Source organism: Schistocerca gregaria, chromosome 1 (assembly GCF_023897955.1).
Source record: "Schistocerca gregaria isolate iqSchGreg1 chromosome 1, iqSchGreg1.2, whole genome shotgun sequence".
Lineage (NCBI taxonomy): Eukaryota > Metazoa > Arthropoda > Insecta > Orthoptera > Acrididae > Schistocerca > Schistocerca gregaria.
Genome location: NC_064920.1, coordinates 1,179,463,531 through 1,179,486,504, shown reverse-complemented (window position 1 = coordinate 1,179,486,504; position 22,974 = coordinate 1,179,463,531). Strand labels below are relative to the sequence as shown.

Genomic DNA, 22,974 nt, shown 5'->3' with positions numbered 1-22,974 from the left:
TGTACAACCCGAGAGGCATGTAGTAAATAAAAGTGTTCAAAGCATTAAATTATTTGTAGGCCCTCATCACTTCAGTGCTTTACACATCATTCAGTAGTTTCACTGGACAAAAAAATTCTAGGATTTCCAAGAAATGACTTTCCATTGCAAAGCTAGTGTGAGTGAGTTACCTTTTTACATCAGTGTCATTTGTCAAACAATTTTTAAGTGATTAGATTCCTTCCTTGAGGAAATAAGCAACAGATCCCATAAATCTCTCGTTTACTGTAAAATCCTTATCAGCCACAAATTCCTTTAGCTGTGGTAATGGCAGATAAAGTCAGATGAGGTTAAATATGGTACGTGACCCAGAAAAGCATTGCTCTTCATTATCTCACATGCCAGAGTCCCTTCTTGGGTAGATGCAATGTCTTGATGAAAGATTGCTTTTCTATGTGGTTCAGATTTCTTCTCATATACTTTTTCATGCAGTTGGCATATAAGTTGTGTATAGTATTCACCAGATATCATTTTATTCTTTTCAAGTTAATCAGTGAGAAGATTCCATTTGAATCCCACAAAACTCAGTCATTGTTTCTGACAAATGGAATAGTTTTAATTGGCTTTGATGGACTGCCATTGGCTTCCACTTACTGTTCTGGTTGCTGTTGTGTTTTTGTTGTGAAGTAATAGCTCCATATCTATCCACTGTAGCAAATTACTGCACAAAATCAGCTGGATTGTTTTTGAAACACTGCAAATATAATTGAGAATTTCATTTTTTGCAGACACTTTTAATCAGCATTACCAAATATGACATCTTTCTTGCATTAAGCTTTCTCATAGTTAAGTATTTGTGAAAACATGTATCATTCTATGTCTTCTGATATGTCTATTGTGCCAGCTATATCATAGACTGCTAATTGCTGATTTTCCACAGAAGTATTGTGTACTTTCTTGATGTTTTCTATATTTTTTTATTTGTGAGATATCCTTCACATGAATCCTCTTCAGGAGAAGTATGCCCACATTTGATTTAACTGTTGCAAATGAAAGAGTAGACTTTAGTAAAAAATTTCCATATTTTGGTGGACTCAGCTAGCTGTTAGCAATCTCTCACTGTGATGTGCAATGATTCAGTTTTATAATTATAGACGTCTTTTCTGTGAGAAAATGACCATAAGCTGACCATTTACATGATTTCTTAAGGGTTTTTTCCTGCCCACCCATATGCAAGCAGTGATTTGTGTGTAACTGTGTTCAGTATGTTACACACACACACACACACACACACACACCATCCTACTAAACATTCAAAATTTTCTATTCAGTTGTGTACAGGGTGTAGCAGATAGGTACAGCCTAACTTTCAGGACACATTCCTAATGCATGAAAAAAGAAAATACATTATGTTGATAATTTTCAGTATAGGTCTATCCATGTGCAACTGAATCAAACTAGTTTTTTCATACCGAATGTGTTTATGTGTTGAAAGGCATGAACACCTTCTTTATTCATTTGCACATGGACAGATCTTACCTGAAAATTATCCACATAATCCTTTATGCAACTTAGGGCAACAGTATAACAGACTAGACATGGATCCAAAATTTTTTTAATTTCCATATGGCCTTAACAATCATACTTTTGAGTGATATTGGGAAATAATTAAAGATCTTTAGCTTTGACCAACATGTTTCAGGCAAAGAAAATTTTCGGTGTGTGGAGCAGTAAAATTTCCCGTTGAACGCAATTAAGATGTGCATCAATCCCCATAAGTAAACAGGCCTGTTAGGCTGTAGGTGTACATATTATTTCTCCATCACCTCCCTAGTTAATAATTTATTTCTTACTGGACAGAGGTGTCTTATGATTTGCCAAGTGAACTAAAACAGTGGACTTACATTTGCGAGAAATGCGGTCCAAATTCCTTCCCATTTACACAAACATTTTGTTTTTTGGGTTTTCCTAAGTTATAACAGGTGGCTTATCTGCTTTCCAATCCTTCTCAGATTTGTGCTTCTGTCCAGCGACTTCAACACCACCACCATATGTAACTTCTCTTTGTCTATAGTTTCGAACTGAGGTTGTAGGGGCTGGGTTTGTTCTGGCTTATAATTTGGTGCATATCTTGCATTACCACATGTTTTGGCAGTTCATAACATTGTGACTCTTGTCTCCTGTACGTATTTTATGATGCAGCTGTCAGCCATAAACATATTTTTGTGTATTTAACCAATTTTCTTTTATGCTGCATTGCAAGTTGATGATTTCATGATATTTCTCTTCCCACTTAGCAGTAGCTGGGAGAAGTTCTGCTCCATTACAATCACGATTCTCAGAAGGAAATTCGCCCTTCATGATACCAGCTCTAGCACGACTCATAACTCACCAGCAAACTGCTTCAGGGCCAGCACTTACAGACAGAATGCCAGTGTTATTTACAAGAGAGCAAGAGAGTCTTAATGTTTCCAGGGGTAATGGAAATGCTAACCCAATGGAATCATTAATTGAACTGCTGGATGGATTAGTCCTCTTTTATCATCTTGGAGCCCATAAGCAAATAGTGAAGGTAAGATTTCAGTCAAGCTTCAGAATGAATCTGCAGTTCTTGGTTCTTATTTGTGGTGTCCTTTGACTTAACATTACATAAGTGCAACTTCTGTAACTATCTTCATGCTTTGTTTACTCTAGTCTACCCAAAATACATTTAATTTGTTCATGAAATGAAGTTACATGAGGAATATGAAATACCCGTCATTTGCTCTAACAGCAAACTTGTATTATCATTACCGTTAGGGAAAAAATCATGCACTACTTTCCTCCTCTTGTCAGTCATATGTAGTGAATTAGTCCAACAATTATGGTTTGTGAAATGAAACGAGAAACAAAATATTACTTATTGCATTAGACTTACTTTTGTAGATTTTTGCATTAAAGTGCTGCAAATAACCAGATAGAAAAAGAAGTGTAGCAGGTGCTTTCATTGCCGTGCACCTTTTTCAGGTAGGGCCTTTGTGCTCCATGAGGCTGGATCATATTTTCCAAATTAGATCTTTTCCTTTGTCTTCTATCCGTCCCCTCTAGTGTTGTTCCGTTGTACAAAAAACAAGTTTTCGCCGTGTACAGAAAGATTCATTCATTCACTGCCTGTCAGCTCACTTGAAAGATGCCTGAAAGGTATATAGCTGATAGATTGCTGAAAGATATATAGCTGAAACTTTGTGAGAAGAAGTAGTATTTCTGTGAGAAGAAATAGTATTTCTGCAGTTGCATGCCCTAAATCTCATGAAGAGAGAGAGAGAGAGAGAGAGAGAGAGAGAGAGAGAGAGAGTTGTGTGTAAAACAGACTCAGTAGGAAACAGATCAGAAGTGCTATTTGATCCCTGCAAAGGAAAAAATTGTTTTTTGTGCAAAAAATAGTGTTCAAAAGCAAATGATTAAACAACAATTTTATTACTTCCATCTTAAATGTTAACCTTCCAGCAGTTGTTGTCCAATCAGCTGGCACTTGTTGTAAAATTTTAACATGTACATTTGTCAATAAAAACAAGCCTGTGCTGAACAAGCTGTTACATTTATTGAAGAAAGCAGTTCAGTTTCACTGTCTTCAACATTTATAACAAAAGCTTTTGCTCTTTTAGTTCTTCTAACAACTATTTAGCCTATTATTCTATCATTTCATAACACGTTCCACAAACAATTAGTTCACCAGTATCCATTTCCAAGCTAAGTTAATACATCTGTTGTTGTTCTGGTCTTCAGTCCTGAGACTGGTTTGATGCAGCTCTCCATGCTACTCTATCCTGTGCAAGCTTCGTCATCTCTCAGTACCTACTGCAACCTACATCCTTCTGAATCTGCTTAGTGTATTCATCTCTTGGTCTCCCTCTACGATTTTTACCCTCCACGCTGCCCTCCAATACTAAATTGGTGATTCCTTGATTCCTCAGAACATGTCCTACCAACCGATCCCTTCTTCTGGTCAAGTTGTGCCACAAACTTCTCATCTCCCCAATCCTATACAATACTTCCTCATTAGTTATGTGATCTACCCATCTAATCTTCAGCATTCTTCTGTAGCACCACATTTCAAAAGCTTCTATTCTCTTCTTGTCCAAACTATTTATCGTCCATGTTTCACTTCCATACATGGCTACACTCCATACAAATACTTTCAGAAAAGACTTCCTGACACTTAAATCTATACTCGATGTTAACAAATTTCTCTTCTTCAGAAACGCTTTGCTTGCCATTGCCAGTCTACATTTTATATCCTCTCTACTTCGACCATCATCAGTTATTTTGCTCCCCAAATAGCAAAACTCCTTTACTACCTTAAGTGTCTCATTTCCTAATCTAATTCCCTCAGCATCACCCGACTTAATTCGACTACATTCCATTATCCTCGTTTTGCTTTTGTTGATGTTCATCTTATATCCTCCTCTCAAGACACTGTCCATTCCATTCAACTGCTCTTCCAAGTCCTTTGCTGTCTCTGACAGAATTACAATGTCATCGGCAAACCTCAAAGTTTTTAATTCTTCTCTATGGATTTTAATTCCTGCTCCAAATTTTTCTTTTGTTCCCTTTACTGCTTGCTCAATATACAGATTGAATAACATCGGGGAGAGACTACAACCCTGTCTCACTCCCTTCCCAACCACTGCTTCCCTTTCATGTCCCTCGACTCTTATAACTGCCATCTGGTTTCTGTACAAATTGTAAATAGCCTTTCGCTCCTTGTATTTTACCCCTGCCACCTTCAGAATTTGAAAGAGAGTATTCCAGTCAACATTGTCAAAACCTTTCTCTAAGTCTACAAATGCTAGAAACATAGGTTTCCCTTTCCTTAATCTTTCTTCTAAGATAAGTCATAAGGTCAGTATTGCCTCACGTGTTCCAGTATTTCTATGGAATCCAAACTGATCTTCCCCGAGGTCGGCTTCTACTAGTTTTTCCATTCGTCTGTGAAGAATTCGCATTAGTATTTTGCAGCTGTGACTTATTAAACTGATTGTTTGGTAATTTTCACATCTGTCAACACCTGCTTTCTTTGGGACTGGAATTATTATATTCTTCTTGAAGTCTGAGGGTATTTCGCCTGTTTCATACATCTTGCTCACCAGATGGTAGAGTTTTGTCAGGACTGGCTCTCCTAAGGCCGTCAATAGTTCTAATGGAATGTTGTCTACTCCTGGGGCCTTGTTTCAACTCAGGTCTTTCAGTGCTCTGTCAAACTCTTCACGCAGTATCTTATCTCCCATTTCGTCTTCATCTACATCCTCTTCCATTTCCATAATATTGTCCTCAAGTACATCACCCTTGTATAAACCCTCTATATACTCCTTCCACCTTTCTGCCTTCCCTTCTTTGCTTTGAACTGGGTTGCCATCTGAGTTCTTGAACCCCTGTGGGTTCGGGGGTAAGAATAGGCCCACGGTATTCCTGCCTGTCATAAGAGGCGACTAAAAGGAGTCTCAAACGTTTTGGCCTTGTGAGATGGTCCCCTAACGGGTTTGACCTCCATCCTTCTAAATTTTCCGAAGAGCGAGCCGATTGGGGAAGGGCGCCTTACAAGGAGCGATGTGTCCATCATGCATTACCATCTCTAGCCTGGTTTGTCGTCATCGCTTAGCAATCCCGCTCACCTACCATCTCTTGGGCGTGGATTTGTTCTTGGGTGCAGTTTATTGCAGTCTGCTATGCTGTGTCGCTTTATGCGCCAATGACGATATTGGACTACATCACCTGAAATCCAGCACGGTAGCCAGTCCGTTGTGGTGGGGCCGCCATGTACCCTGTTGGTTGTAGCCCCCTGACTACACAGGGATCACTCTGCTGATGCCAGCGCCGTTAACTCCCCACGTATGCCAAGGAGTAGATGCCTATCTCCTTGGGGCATTGGGACTCCCGGCAATGGCCATCCTGCCAGGTGGTCGTTGCTGAGGCTGGGTGGTGCCCGTGGGGAGGGCCCTTGGTCGGAGTAGGTGGCATCAGGGCGGATGACCCGCAATGAAGCGTGGTACATCATCTCTTGCTGGCGGCCAGCCGCCAGCAGTCTCTAATCGTTCCAGGGCTCAATGCAACGCAACTACATATGACCCCAAATCGTTCCCCTCCCTGGCTACACCATGGGAGGAACGAAAGACTAAGGATGCCAGCGAAACATACTCGCCCCGCTGCCTGGTGTGTACGAGAGCTGATGGTGAATCCCTTACATCCATGAAGCCTCAGTTCTTCGTCGAGCACTTAGAGGACAAGTTCGGGGAGGTGGAGGGCTTGTCCAAAATGCGCTCGGGCTCGGTTTTAATCAAATCGGCGTCTTCCGCCCAGTCCCGCCGGTTACTCGATTGTAACAAGCTGGGGGATGTTCCGGTTACAATCATGCACCATAAGAGTCTTAATATGGTCCAGGGCATTATATTCCATCGGGACCTTCTATTGCAGTCCGATGTCGAGCTCCGCGCCAATTTAGAGCGGCGAGGTGTTCACTTCGTCCGGCGCGTACATCGTGGTCCAAGGGATAAGCAGGTTGCCACCGGTGCCTTCATCTTGGCCTTCGAGGGTGATACTTTACCTGAGAAGGTCAAGGTGATGGTCTATCGTTGTGACGTCAAGCCATATATCCCTCCCCCGATGCGGTGCTTTAAGTGCTGGAAGTTCGGGCATATGTCTTCCCGCTGTACTTCCAGCTTCACATGTCGAGATTGTGGACGCCCATCACATCCCAATACTCCATGTGCTCCGCCTCCCATCTGTGTAAAATGCGGAGAGCACCACTCGCCTTGCTCGCCGGACTGCAGGTTCTTCCAGAAAGAGTGCAAAATCATGGAGTATAAGACCCTGGACCGCCTGACATACACTGAGGCCAGGCAGAAGTTCGAACGCCTCCATCCTGTTCGAATGACTGCCTCTTACGCCGTGGCTGCTACTGTTATGGCCCCATTAGCTCTCCCTCAGACTGCCACCTCTCAGAGCCGGAATGCTACACCTGCCCCCTTGATGGTGGGGGGCACTTCACTCCCTGCTGCTCCTGCACTACCTGCCTCAGGAGCAGCAACCCCCCAACCATCGGGGACATCAGTCCCCACTTCTAAGCTGGGGAAGCCTCAAACTTCCCCGGCTCGAATAGCACGGAAAGGGTCCCTTCCTTCCCAGGTTTCCGCCTCTGGGAAGGGTGACGTTAGCCAATGGAAGAAAAGCAGACCAGCGGCTGGTCGCAGGGCTTCCCGCTCCTCCTCCGTCCCGGAGACTGACTCGCTGGAGCCCTCCCAGCCAATGAAACCCAAGGACCAGAGAGACAAGACGAAGAAGAAGACCTCTAAGGCCAAGGCACACGCGGTGGCATCCACACCACTGCTCCCTACAGGCCCTGCGTCCGAGGATAAGGTGGAGATCCGGGCGTCCGCTGAGGACCTGGATCTCGCCGGACCCTCAGACACCATGGAAGCAGATTGTACTGGTCCTCCATCGGTGGCAGCAGGTGACCCAGTGGCGTGATCTGCCTCCTAGGCCCCTTCACGCCTTTTTCGGACATGGACAAAGCGATACTCTAGTGGAACTGCAGCGCTTTTTTCCACCACCTTGCTGAGCTTCGCCAACTCATCAGCAGTCACCCTTTCCTCTGCATTGCCCTACAGGAAACTTGGTTTCCGGCAATGCGGACCCCTGCCCTACGTGGGTATCGGGGTTATTACAAGAACCGGGCAGCTTATGAGAGGGTATCTGGTGGAGTCTGCGTCTACATCCTTAACTCTGTCTACAGCGAATGTGTACCTCTTCACACACCTTTAGAGGCTGTCGCTGTAAGGATGTGGACGCCTCAGCCTATTACTGTCTGCAGTTTGTATCTTCCGCCAGATGGTGATGTCTCGCGTCATGTGTTGGCTGCATTGATAGCACAACTGCCTCCTCCTTTTGTGTTACTGGGCGACTTTAACGCCCATAACCCCCTGTGGGGTAGCGCCGCGATTACTGGCCGGGGTAGAGATGTCGAGACTCTTCTCTCGCAGCTTGACCTCTGCCTCTTAAACACGGGAGAGCCGACACATTTCAGCGTAGTCCATGGCACATTTTCGGCCATAGACCTTTCTATCTGCAGCCCCGGACTTTCACCATCCATCCACTGGAGTGTCCATGACGACTTATGTGGTAGTGACCATTTCTCCATCTTTCTGTCACTACCACAGCGTCACTCTTCTGAACGCCCATCCAGATGGGCTCTGAATAAGGCTGATTGGGGCTTGTTCTCCTCTCTCGCCACTATCGCACCTCCTTCCCATGACACCATTGATGCGGTGGTTCAGTCGGTCACCACCGGCATCGTTTCTGTGGCGGCATCTGCGATTCCCTGTTCATCCGGGTCCCCTCGGCGGAGGACTGTGCCTTGGTGGGCGCCCGAGATCGCAGAGGCGATTAGAGATCGCCGGCGGGCTCTTCAACGCCATAAGCGGCACCCGTCCTTGGAGAACCTCATCGTTTTTAAACAGCTCCGTGCCCGTGCCCGTACCTCTGCATCGCAGGTTTGGGCTAAGATTAGGTGACTCCATGGCTATCGGCCACCTGTCTCTGTCCCTGGGCTTTCACTGAATGGAGTGGTGTGTCCTGACTCCGACACGATTGCGGACCGGTTAGCAGCGCATTTTGCTCAGTGTTCCGCATCTACGAATTACCCACTGGCCTTCCGCTCCCGGAAAGAGCGGTTGGAAAGTTGGAGGCTTTCCTTTCACACGCACCACGCGGAGTCATACAATGCTCCTTTCAGCGACTGGGAATTCCAGAGTGCACTATCTGCTTGCCCTGATACGGCACCTGGGCCAGACCGCATCCACAGCCAGATGCTGAAACACCTCTCTGTGAATTGCCAGCGACGCCTCCTAGATGTTTTCAACCGCATCTGGGTTGAGGGTGTGTTCCCGTCTCAAAGGCGAGAAAGCATCGTCCTCCCCGTGTTGAAACCTGGCAAGAACCCGCTGGAGGTGGACAGCTACCGCCCCATAAGCCTCACCAACGTTCTTTGCAAGTTGCTAGAACGTATGGTGAGCCGGAGATTGAGTTGGCTCCTCGAGTCTCGAGGCCTTCTGGCTCCGTCTCAGGGTTGGTTCCGTAAAGGCCGCTCTGCCGTCGATAATCTGGTCTCCCTAGAGTCTGCCGTCCGTACAGCCTTTGCACGCCGCCAACATCTAGTTGCCGTCTTCTTCGACATGCGGAAGGTGTACGATACGACTTGGCGATATCACATCCTGGCCACAATTCATGGGTGGGGTCTTAGGGGCCCGCTCCCGATTTTTATTCAGAATTTTCTGTCGTATCGTTCCTTCTGCGTGCAAGTTGCTGTGTCCCATAGTTCCTCCCGGGTCCAGGAGAACGGGGTCCCACAGGGGTCTGTCCTCAGTGTCTCCCTGTTTTTAATTGCGATCAATGGGCTCGCTGAGGCGGTGGGATCGTCCGTCGCAGCTTCGTTGTATGCAGACGACTTCTGCCTCTACTACAGCTCCGCTGGCATTGCAGTTGCTGAGCACCAGCTGCAGGGCGCTATCCGCAAGGCGCAGTCGTGGGCTGTAGCGCACGGCTTCCAGTTTTCGGCCGCTAAGACCTGCGTTATGCATTTCTGCCGGCGTCGCACGGTTCACCCTGAGCCACGCCTTTACCTTGACGGTGAACCTCTTGCTGTGGTAGAGACGCATCGGTTCTTGGGACTGGTATTTGATGCCCGGTTGACTTGGCTGCCTCATATTAGGCATCTTAAACAAACATGCTGGTGGCATTTAAACGCTCTCCGTTGCCTTAGCCACACCGGATGTGGTGCCGATCGGTCCACCCTTCTCCGGCTGTATCAAGCGCTGATCCAGTCCCGCCTTGATTATGGGTGTGTGGCTTATGGTTCGGCATCGCCATCGGCATTGCAATTGCTGGATCCCATCCATCACTGCGGGATCCGACTCGCCACAGGAGCATTTCGGACAAGCCCTGTTTGACAGCTTACTTGTGGAGGCTGGTGTTCCTCTATTGCGGATCCGGCGCGACCAACTTCTGGCCGCTTATGCTGCCCACGTTTGTAGTTTGCCAGGGCATCCCAACTACCGTCTCCTGTTCCCGCACTCGATCGTCCATCTTCCAGACAGGCGGCCCCAGTCAGGGTGTACGATCGCGGTTCGCAACAGGGCTCTACTGTGTGGGATTGAGTTTTTTCCTCTCCTGCCTGTTTTCCGGGCCAATCTCCGTCTGCCCCCTTGGTGTGTGCGCCGACCATGCATTCGGCTGGATTTGGCACAGGGTCCAAAAGACTCGGTCCCTCCTCCGGCCCTCCGCCGCCGCTTTGTTTCTCTCCTTTCCGAGTTTCCCGGATCTACCGTGGCCTATACCGACGGTTCGATGGTCTCTGGTCGCACTGGTTACGCTCTTACTCTAGAGGATCATTGTGAGCAACGGTCGCTGGCACCCGGGAACAGTGTATACACTGCCGAGTTGGTTGCCATCTCTCGCGCCCTAGAGTATATCCGCTCCCGCTCAGGTGAGTCCTTTGTCATCTGTAGTGACTCCCTGAGTGGTTTACGAGCTCTTGACCAGTGCTTTCCTTGTTCCCGTCTGGTGATGGCCATCCACGAGTCGCTCCATGCTCTTGCCCGTTGCGGCCGCTCCGTGGTCTTTGTTTGGACCCCAGGTCATGTCGGCATCCCGGGCAATGAGCGGGTTGACACGCTGGCTAAACAGGCAGTGAGTTCACCGGCTCTGGAACTCGGCCTTATGGAGTGTGATCTCCTGTCGCTTTTGCGCCAGAAAGTGCTTGGTGCCTGGGGTGACGAGTGGCGCACCCTGCCCACGCCCAACAAACTTCGGGCGGTGAAGGAGACGACCGGTGTGTGGCGCTCCTCCATGCGGGCCTCTCGGAAGGACTCTGTCGTCCTCTGCCGGCTGCGCGTTGGCCACACGTGGCTGACGTACGGCCATTTGTTGCGCCGGGAGGACCCACCGCTATGTCGCTGCGGGGCAGCTCTGACGGTGGTCCACATTTTGGTGGACTGCCCGCTTTTAACAGGACTCAGGCAGATGTTTGCGCTGCCTGATACCCTCCCTCCCCTTTTATGTGATGACGTTGCTATGGCGGCCCTCGTGTTGAGTTTTATTCGGGCAGGGGGTTTTTATCGTATGATTTGAGTGTTTGTCCTTTTATTTCCTGTATTGACTTGGGCCTTTGGCCTGTGGTTTTAAACTGTGGGTTTTAATGTCATTTGGTGGTTGGCTTTTCCTTATTTTCATGGTCGGCCAACCACCTTCACTCTCGGTGTGATTTTAGTTCTGTTTGTCTGGTCTTTGTCTGTCTTTTTTGTATTGTGTCGTCCCTTGTCTCAGTTCTCCGCTTTTAACGACTGACAGCTTGTATTTCATGTGATTTTATCGTGGAACAAGGGACCGATGACCTTAGCAGTCTGGTCCCTTCAATCCCACACCCAACCAACCTGAGTTCTTGATATCCATACAAGTGGATCTCTTCTCTCCAAAGGTCCCTTTAATTTTCCTGTGGGCAGTATCTATCTTAACCCTAGTGAGATAAGCTTCTACATCCTTACATTTTTCCTCAAGCCATCCCTGCTTAGCTATTTTGCACTTCCTGTCGATCTCATGTTTGAGACGTTTGTATTCCCTTTTGCCTGCTTAATTTACTGCATTTTTATATTTTCTCTTTCATCAGTTAAATTCAATATTTCTTCGGTTACCCAAGGATTTCTAGCAGCCGTCGTCTTTTTAACTTCTTGATCCTCTGCTGCCTTCACTACTTCATCCCTCAGAGCTACCCATTCTTCTTCCACTGTGTTTCTTTCCCCCATTCCTGTCAATTGTTCCCTTATGCTCTCCTTGAAACTCTGTACAACCTCTGGTTCTTTCAGCTTATCCAGATCCCATGTCCTTAAATTCCCACTTTTTTGCAGTTTCTTCAGTTTTAATCTACAGGTCATAACCAATAGATTGTGGTCAGAGTCCACATCTGCCCCTGGAAATGTCCTAAAATTTAAACCCGGTTTCCTAAATCTCTGTCTTACCATTATATAATCTATCTGAAACCTGTCAGTATCTCCAGGCTTCTTCCATGTATACAACCTTCTTTTATGATTCTTGAACCAAGTGTTAGCTATGATTTAGTTATGCTCTGTGCAAAATTCTACCAGACGGCTTCCTCTTTCATTTCTTAGCCCCAAACCATATTCACCCACTATGTTTCCTTCTCTCCCTTTTCCTACTGATGAGTTCCAGTCACCCATGACTATAAAATTTTCGTCTCCCTTCACTACCTGAATAATTTCTTTTATTTCATCATACATTTCATCAATTTCTTCATCATCTGCAGAGCTAGTTGGCATATAAACATGTACTACTGTAGTAGGTATGGGCTTTGTGTCTATATTGGTCACAATAATGCGTTCACTATGCTGATTGTAGTAGCTTACCCGCACTCCTATTTTTTTTATTCATTATTAAACCTACTCCTCCATTACCCCTATTTTATTTTGTATTTATAACCCTGTATTCACCTGACCAGAAGTCTTGTTCCTCCTGCCACCGAACTTCACTAATTCCCACTATATCTAACTTTAACCTATCCATCACCCTTTTTAAATTTTCTAACCTATCTGCCCGATTAAGGGATCTGACATTCCACTCTCCGATCCATAGAACGCCAGTTTTCTTTCTCCTGATAATGACATCCTCCTGAGTAGTCCCCGCCCGGAGATCCGAATGGGGGACTATTTTACCTCCAGAATATTTTACCCAAGAGGACGCCATCATCATTTAATCATACAGTAAAGCTGCATGTCCTCGGGAAAAATTACGGCTGTAATTTCCCCTTGCTTTCAGCCGTTCGCAGCACCAGCACAGCAAAGCCGTTTTGGTTAATGTTACAAAGCCAGATCAGTCAATCATCCAGACTGTTGCTCCTGCAACTACTGAAAAGGCTGCTGCCCCTCTTCAGGAACGACATGTTTGTCTGGCCATCTGTATCGCTGAGGCACGCAAGCCTCCCCACCAACGGAAAGGTCCATGGTTCATGGGGGGTTATTACATCTATCACATTTAATTCATGTGGATGAATTTTTTTGGTGTCCACAAAGGATACACATCCCATGTTTTTTCGCTGGTTCTTGGAAGTCAATGCTTCAACAAAAACTATATAAGAAATACTGAGTGATCGGCTGTTTAACAATTTGAGGGGAGTTCTAGATATGAGTTGTTCTTTCATAAGACCTTCTGCTAGCTTCTTGAGATAAATATTTCTTCACAAAGTTATCACTGGCTTTGTGAGGGGAAGCAATATTTGCATATAAATTCCAGCAGTGTCAAAAAGGAGAGAGAGAGGAAAGAAATAAAAATAAAAAAGAGCTAATGGCCGTCTCGTTGTAAGTCTTGAAACAGGGTAACAAGCACATATTTTATCTCCAATTACTGTTTCACCTTTTGTCAAATTGTAGTCAATTATGATTTCAGGTTTGTATGTTTATTCAACTGTGACTGTGACATGCTTAGTAGACAAAAAGTATGACAGCACAGTTTTTATCAGGAACATATGAAACCAAGGTTACCATGAAGAAATCCAAACTCTGCACTTCCTGTTTCTCTTGTTTTGTATGGGAGAAATTCTGGAAGAATTTCATGCCCATTCTTCCCCACAGTGCCAATACAAGTGAGTTTCTTTTGTAGCAAATATTCAGAAAGGATGTAGCTTATGTACCAATTATCAGTTGTAATGTTCCTGTTAGAATTTTCAATAGGCATCACATCACTATGCCCCCAGGAGAAGACGCTTGTGTATGTGCCTTAATTTCTTGAATCTTAGCTTCATGGCCCTTATGCACAATGTATGTTGGCAGCAGTAGAATCTTTTGACAGTCAGCTTGAAGTGCTGATTCTCTAAATTTTCTCAGTAGTGTTTCTCAAAAATATGTCTCCTTTCCTCCAGGGCTTCCCATTTGTGTTTTCAAGCATCTCTGTAACACTTAACTGTTGTTCGAACCTACTGGTAATGAATCTAGCAGCCGATCACTGAATTGCTTTGATGTCTCCCTTCAATCCGACCTGGTACAGAAATGAAACCCATGAGTAGTACTCAAGAACAGATTGCATGAGCATCCTATTTTCAGTCTCTTTTAGAGGTGTACCACTCTTTTCTAAAATTCTCCCAATAAATTGAAGTTTATCATTTGCTTTCCCTACCAGAACTCACACAGGCTCATTCCATTTGATGTTGCTTTGTAATGTTACACCTAGATATTTAAAGGGCTAGTCAGTGTCAAGCAGGACACTAATAATAATCTAACTGAACATTACAGTTCTGTTCTTTCTACTCATCTGCATTAACTTACATTTTTCCACATTTAGAGCTAGTTGCCATTCATCACACCAACCAGAAATTTTGTCTAAGTCATCTTGTATCTTCCTACAGTCACTTACCACACACACCATAGCATTATCAGAAAACAACTGCAGATTGCCACACACCCTGTTTACCAAATCATTTAAGTACATAGAGAACAATAGCAGTCCTATCACTCTTCCCTGGGGCTCTTCTGATGATACCCTTGTCTCTGATGAACATATGCCATTGACAACATCATATAGGTTTCTATTACTTAATTAGTCTCCGAGCCACCCCCATATCTTTGAACTTACCCCATATGCTGGTACCTTTGTTAACAGCCTGCAGTGGGGCACCTTGTCAAATGCTTTCCTGAAATCAATAAATATGGTATCTCCCTGTTGTCCTTCGTCCATAGTTCACAGTGTATTGTGTGAGAAAAGGGCAAGCTGAGTTTCACATGAGCAATCCTTTCTAAACCCATGCTGATTTGTGAACATAAGCTTCTCAGCCTCAAGAAAGTTTATTATACTCGAACTGAAAATATGTTCAAGGACTCTGCAGCAAACCAGTGTTGGTGAATTGATCTGTTATTTTGCAGGTGCATTCTTTTACTCTTTTTATGTACTGAAGTCTCCTGTGCTTATCAGTCATGTTGGGTGAGAGTTTCACGATAAATGCAAACTAGGTAATGGGCCAATGCCGTAGAGTACTTTTTGTAAAATCAAATTGTGATTCCATCCACATATGGCAACTTATTTGCTTTCAAATCTTTCATTTCTTTCTCTATGCCAGGGATGTTTATTAACATGTTGTCCATATGGGGGACTTTTTGATGGTCAAATGTCAGTATGTTTGTATGATTCTCTTGTGTGAACGATTTTGTGAATGTGAAATTTAAAATCTTGGGTTTTGTTTTGCTATCTTTAACTTCCACACCAGACTAGTCAACAAGGGACTGAATGGAAACTGTAGACTTGCTTAGAGATTTTACATACAACCAGAATTTTCTCACGTTCTCTGCCAGACCTTTTCCTAAGGTGCGATGATGGTAGTTGTCGTATGTTTTGCACATATATTTTTTCACAGATGCACGAATCTCTACTAATCTTTGCTTGTCTTCATTTGTGCATTGTCTTTTGAACCGAGAATGCGATGGTCTCTGCTTCCTCAGCAACTTCTGAATTTTGTTGTTAAATCATGGTGGGTCTTTTCCATCCTTTATCCCCTCTCCAGACCACAATTTACAATCTGCTTAAACTTTGCTGATAATTCCTCCACATCCATCTTACTGGGACTAAGTGATGTCCATTCACTGTCTAAATGAGATGGTAATGACTGCTTATCTGCTGTACCTAGCAGAAATAATCTCCTAGCCATTGTGACTGATTTATTAACTTTCATAACCATAATTGCTGTAGTGACATCATGATTGCTAATCCTTGTTTCTATACTGACATTGTCAATAAGGTCCGACCTACTTGCAGCTACAAGGTCCAGGATATTTCCATTGTACATGGGCTGCTGAGGTAGCGGTTCAAGACAGTTTCTAGAAGACGTTTTCAAAAGTGTTTTGCATGACTGTTTGCCTATACCCCTGGAGCGAATCCAGTAGACATCCCAGCCTATACCTGGCAGGTTAAAGTCACCTCCAACTAGGAAAGGAACTGACTAGTAGTGGTACAGGGTACCCTCTGCCACACACCATGCAGTTGCTAGTGTAGTATCTATGTAGATATGGATGTAGACACCTGACTTAGCCTCCGGTTGCATGCCACAGTAAGCCCACAGATTACTGCAATAAAATGCTTTTTGCATCGCATAGTGCAAATATTTTTATCCTGTAAGTAGCTGGTTTCTTGGATATGTTCTGAATCCAGCCACAGCAACCTCTGAATGGTGAACTCACTGAGGCTGTAAGAACTTTGACAGTTAGCAACTAAAGTGTCCAATATTGTCCAAATTGCAGCCACCTTGTCAGTTTTTCTCTTGTCGTTCCTTGGTTCCACGTCACCAAACCACATACAGTATGGAACAAACACAAACCTTTTGTTACCCATTGCAGTCCTAAGCAGTTGCATTTATGTTTCATCTGCTACCCAGAGTTCCAGTACATTAGCATGATGGTCTCTTCTTGTTCCAATCAAAAACGGACCCTAAACACAGCCGTTATTTCGTGTCATGATGTCACTTTATTATCTGTTGTGTGTGAGAATTGATGTGTGTCTCACAGCCTATTCATTTATGTATTTGTATAGTTTATGATTTCATCAATAATGTTGATTTTTTTTTCAGAAAAGTACTAAGTTCATCAGTTATACCCATCATGTGGTATAATTTGCACAATGTTTTTCCCTTGGTTTTTGATGTTTTAATACAGTTACTTTTACACCAGTGTGTAACTGTCTTTTCCAACAAAGAACCCCCACACATCTGCTATTTCTTTGACATCATCACTGCCCTCATCTTCAAGCTTCAAGTTAAGATTTGCTGCCATGATTCTCATATTCAGTACCTTTCATCAGTCAAATCTGAAAAATCTGGATAGACTCCTTTGTCACTTTCTTCAAGTAGTGAGTGAATTTCCTCATCTGATATACCCTTTCAACTGAAACAAAACATTAAAAGAAATGAAATGCATAAATAAATTCAGATGCCATTATAATGAAATTGATGTTTGACATACATCTGTACAAAATAAAAAAACAGTTAATAAGTATAGTTAACTTTTTATTACACTTACCTCTGCATATTGACTGCTGGAACAAACTTTACAACCATCACACCAGCAGGTGCATGTTGTACTTTTTACAGTGTTGCTTACAATTCAGAAAACAAAATGAGAAAGCTAGCCTAAGGAATTGAAGTCACTTTAACATTTCCAAGAAAACATAGCAATGGAATACATGGCAGCAGTGGTGCAACAGCTCAATGTTAAGACATCAGTTAGGCATAAAAATGCTGCTGTTGTACATTTTACAATAGCACAGGTGCTTGAGGATTAATATTACTTTATTAATTTCAATAATGTTGTCTGTAAGATTGCTACATATAACCTTTTTGAGGCAAATATGATGAGATACCAGTGCCTTTTAAAAGGTCTTATGCACCAATAAAGCCTCTGTATATACCTGAGAAACTTATGACAATAGTCAGATACAACTGAAGCAGTTTTTAGTTTAGGTCTGGAAGTTGCTGCCATGATATTTCAGCAGTCTTGTGACCATCTTCAGATGTATACATCTAAAGACTGCCAGAAGACTCGGCACTGAAATTTTGTGGCACAGACTACGGACATCTGTCAGTTTACCCAAAATTTCAAGGAACTTCAGTGTATAGTGTTTATGAAATCTTAATTTTTGTGCTGCTGTGAAGTTCTGATGTAAGGAACTTGTCATTCATATGAAATGTGGTAAAAACTAATTTTTTAGAAACAAACTACTCAGTCCCGTAATTGATAATTAATGGGATTTTATCGGTGCCTAATTGAATCAATTTAATATTTTTGTCTGATGGTTCTGCTTCATGATTCAGTGCTTTTGAGAATTTTTGGATGCTTACTAGTATTGTGGATATGTCTTAGTAAACTGTGAGCTACAGTTCTGAATTCTGTAAACTGTGGCGACATTATCCTTTCAGAAAATTATTTCCACCCTTACTGCAATGTAAGTACTTATTAGATTACTGCACTGTTTATTCTTTTCCTACTCTGCTTTCTTCTGAGTCAGTGTTTGGAATTTTATGATCATGATGTAAATGTAGCTTTCAAGAAATCAACTCCGAGTTGTAATATTCTGTTTTGTGCATGTTAAAAATGTCATGCCATGTTCTATTTAATTTCTCACTTCAATAGTGGCATATATTATCAGCATTTGTTGTATGTTAACACTTGTTGTTGACACTGTTATGCAAATGTAATTGTGACTGTAACCTCAACAAAAGTCTCCGACACGAGATGAGTTAGTTGCTGTTTGTAAGCAACTGGAAATGGCACTGATCGCTGTCACGTATTTGGAAGCTACTTTTAACAGAATGCTGAGAATTGTGTACCAGAGATACAAAGTTACATCAAGTATTATCCTCTTCAGTGGGTGATCTTGCATCTGCCAGAAGGAAGTGATCTATCATTGCTTGTTCACTTAGCTGTGAGTGGCATGCCAGTGGAGGTCTAGGGGCTCTGTACAGGGAAAACAGGAACCAGTGAGAATTCAGGGCATTTAACCCAACCCACTAACTAACAAATCTGAGGTACTTTCATCCAATGAAACAGAGCACCCATGAAACCCACTTGAACTTTGTGGACACTTGCTCTGACTGTTGTCAGGGAGGAGTGATCCCAAAAGCATAGGGGTCTTTTGATCATCGCCACTCAAACACATGGTGAGTAATGGTACTACTTAGGAAGATAGGAGCATGGGATAGGAAGAATTGCCTTGTGCACTCAGTATATATGTCTGGAATCTTCAGCCTATACATTGGAGAAGCTGTTCTAGCAGCCATTTAGGGAACAGGGTGTGGCCAACTGCAGATTGTGGTGCCCATAGGAATGAATGATGCCTGTCATATGAACTGTGTACTCATACGTGGATCATTATGACAAGTTGCAGAGAAGGATGAGAAGACCAATCTTGCTCATGGACTTTTAATGAGTCCCTCAATCTGCAGCATTGTCCCCAGAGCTGTTTGTGTCCCACTGGCTATGAGCCAAGTAGAAGACTTGACACTTGAAGTTTCTGTGACAAGTTATATTGTGCCTCTCTGGAGAGCATTCAAGGGATTTTTAGCTTAGACGACTCTCAGTGCAGGTAACGATAGCTGCTGAAGCCTGCAAAGTAATAGTATAAGACTGAAAGAAATCACCCTTAAAGATGAAAAGATTAAAATTCTAATGATAATTGCTGTAACATTCACAAGAAATTTCCAGAGTTTAAAGCAGTTCTAAAAAGCAGTGGAGCTCACATGATAGTAGGTACAGAAAGCTAGCTAAAACCCAGAATTGACAGCAGTCAGATGTAAAAAAAATTAAGTGCCTATTGGAAGGATGAGCTAATGGGAATGTAGGTGGAGTATTTGTCACAGTAGACAAATCCTTTGAAATAAAAATTGAAACTGCATGTGAGATAGTGTGCCTAAGTCTCAGGGAGAAGATTGGGCATAAGCTTCTAATTGGATCCTTCTGTCAACCAACAGACTCGCCCACAGAAGTAGCCAAAAACCACAGGGAGTATCTCAGTTCACTAATATGAATGTTCCCAGTCATACTGTCATCATTGGAGGAGAATTTACTCATCCAACAATCAACTGGGAAAATTAGCTTGGTAATTGATGGCCATGACAAGACATCTTGCAAAACATTGTTAAAAGTCTTCCCTGAAAACTATGTAGAACAGATAATTTGCAAGCCCACTCAAGATGGAAATATAGAACATCTAATGGCAACAAATAGACTTGAATTCTTTATGGACGTCCATGTTGAAACTGTTATCAACAATCATGAGGCAGTTCCAAAATGAGATTTTAACACTGCAGTGGAGTGTGCGCTGATATGAAACTTCGTGGCAGATTAAAGCTGTGTGCCAGACCAAGACTGAAACTTGGGACATTTGTCTTTCACAGGCTACCCAAGCATGACTCATGACCCGTCCTCACAGCTTTACTTCTGCCAGTACCTCATCTTCTATTCCAAACTTCACAGAAGCTCTTCTGCGAACCAGTGAAGTTTGGAAGGTAGGAGACATTCCAATGCTTCATACTTTAACACAATCTAGGTAACCTCTTTCTGTAACTGAAGTGCTGATTCAAAATATAGTGAAGCTTCAGTGATGCCACACTTGAAATACTTGAATGCATCAACAGTACATTAAAAATTGTTTACCATCTTATTAAACAATGGATATCGAGAATGAAATAATGAAATATTATGAAAATGATAGATCACTCACCATATAGTAGAGATGTTGAGTCACAGACTGGCACAACAAAAAGACTACTAAACATGTTAGCGATGGTCCAGAAGACCTTCTCCTGAGTTAGACAACAAACACAACACACTCATTCATGTGGATGCCGCTCATACATACAAGACCATTGTCTCTGGCTGCCGAAGTCTGGCCTTGGCAGCCAGAGACAGTGGTTATGTGTGCATGAGCTGTGCTTGTACGAGTGTGTGTTGTGTATGTTGTCTAATTCAGGAGAAGGCCTGCTGGTCAGAAGCTTATGTGGTTAGTAGTCTTTTCGCCTTGCCTGTCTGCGTGTGCCCGCATCTCGTGGTCATGCGGTAGTGTTTTCGCTTCCCACGCTCGGGTTCCCGGGTTCGATTCCCGGTGGGGTCAGGGATTTTCTCTGCCTCGTGATGGCTGGGTGTTGTGTGATGTCCTTAGGTTAGTTAGGTTTAAGTAGTTCTACGTTCTAGGGGACTTATGACCTCAGCAGTTGAGTCCCATAGTGCTCAGAGCCATTTGAACCATTTTTTTGCCTGTCTGCAACTCAACATTTCTTCTGTATGGTAAGCAGCAATCTATCCTTTTCATAATATTGTGATCACTTTATTAGCCTTTTATGAGAAAAGTACAGGGCGTTTAACAAACGATTTTTCTTGACTTGCACATATATGCGCATGCAAGTGGACCACAGCAATTAATAATAGAAAAAATCAGAAAGTTGTCAGAAGCTACTGTGTAGTGGAAAGGAAGTCAAACTAAGAAAATTAAACTAGAGGCATTGTACAGTGCTCACCACAATTAAAGAAAACTTCTCTGTGGGAAGCAAGATGTACAGAAGTTTTGAGTTAGCATTTCAATTTCTTCATTGTATATACTTTCATTTTCATCTTAACAGACATAATTTGGCAATCTAGTATCTACTCATTTTGAAGTTTAAAAGAATGATTCAAACCTTTTAATACCCATATGTCCAATTGTTCATTATTTTTTTCTTTAGGTTAGCACTCTGAGGGAGAATATGTCTGAGTATGTAATAGCTCTGAATGACACTAACTTCAGGCTAGCATCATACAGCAGTCACCTGAATGAAGCTGCCTCATGCAGCACTGAAGATGAAGTTGTCAGAGAATTGTTAAATTCTCGCCAAGTGTTTGAAACCAAACTCATGGAACAAGCTAGACACATGGCATGGGTGCGTGGGGCTGTCTACTCTCCAGAAAAGCAGGGTCACCTTGTTTGGTTCCTCAGAATACTTTTACAATCTCTCAAGAAAGCATCAGGAGAAGGAAATCTGTTTTCTTTTGTGCCTGATTTTTATCTTGAGACGGTCGTTGAGGTGTGTACTGCACTTAGATCCTATTTGCATCCCACAGCACCTCTGGAACAAGTTGAAGGTAAGAATCACATTGTAAGCATTTTTATGTTTCACTAATGGCTAAATTATGCCTGATATGACTCATTTGATGTAAGGAACAGCTGCAAATAAATCCTCCTAAGTGAACTCTATACACCAATGATTGCAGGAGGTGTTACAAAGTATACTGAAAAAAGTATACTCCTCGAAGAAATTATCTGGATAGGAAGGAAATCGTTAGTTGTGATTTACATGTATGGACTAACAAATGCTTACAGTATCAGAAAAATTGGATGATTTATTCAACAGAAAGAATTTAACAAATTGAGAAAGTCAATAATGCATGGATCCACCTTTGGTCCTTATGCAAGCAGTTATTTAGCTTGGGAGTGATTGATTGATATAGTCGTTGGATATCCTCCTGAGGGATATCATACCAGGTTCTATCCAATTGGCGCATTAGATCATCAAAATCTCGAGCTGGTTGAAGGGCCTTTCTCATAATGCCCCAAATGTTCTCAGTTGGGGAGAGTTCAGACAACCTTGCTGGCAAAGGTAGGGTTTGGCAAGCATGAAGACAAGCAGTAGAAACTCCTGCCGTGTGTGGATGGGCATTATCTCATTGAAATGTAAGCTCAGATTGGGTTGACATGAAGGGCAACAAAACGTGGCATAGAATATCCAGTAATGCTCAGGACGTCTCCAGACACATCTTTGGTGCTCATCGGGGCCAAGTTGGAAGTGGGACTCAACATGTTAAAGACATGTCTGGAGACACCTGGATAGTGGTACATATCAACTTGACTGTCCCCATTACACAGGCCTGCAACTAGGGGCGATGGTCTGGGGTGCCATTTCTTTTCATTGCACAACCCCTTTGGATATCAGCTGTGGCACCCTTACAGCACAGTGGTATCTTGATGATATCCTATGCCTCATTTTGTTGCTCTTCGTGACAAGTCATCCAAAGTTACAGCAAGATAATGTGTGGCTACACATGGCAAGAGTTTATTGTGCTTGTCATTGTGCTTGCCAAACCCTACATGGTCCAGCAAGGTCACCAGATCTCCCCCCAATTGAGAACATTTGGAGCACTATGGGCAGGGCCCTCCAATTAGCTGGGTATTTTGATGAACTAACCCACTAGTTGGAGAGAATTTGTCACGATATCCCTCAGGAGGACATTCAGCAAATCTGTAAATCAGTTCCAATCTGAATAACAGCTTGCCAAAGGCCAGAGGTGGGTCATTGAATTGTTGACTTTCTTAATTGTGAAGATCTTTCTCTTTTGTAAATCACCCAATCAGTTCTAATCATTTGTTTGTTTGTTTGTAGATGTACATCAT

The 22,974-nt window shown here is 43.3% G+C and overlaps 1 protein-coding gene across 2 annotated transcripts in view; it reads left to right on the top strand.

Moving 5' to 3' along the window:
• The window catches only part of LOC126284497 (E3 ubiquitin-protein ligase RNF123-like), a 184,962-nt gene that overhangs the window by 110,031 nt on the left and 51,957 nt on the right, over window positions 1-22,974 (top strand). The window contains exons 12-13 of one of the 2 annotated variants that reach the window (XM_049983475.1): window positions 2,280-2,551; window positions 21,272-21,668. In XM_049983475.1, coding sequence (XP_049839432.1) covers window positions 2,280-2,551; window positions 21,272-21,668 — 669 coding nt within the window. Of the gene's footprint in view, window positions 1-2,276; window positions 2,552-21,271; window positions 21,669-22,974 lie in introns of both variants that reach the window. The other variant, XM_049983465.1, reaches the window with a different exon arrangement.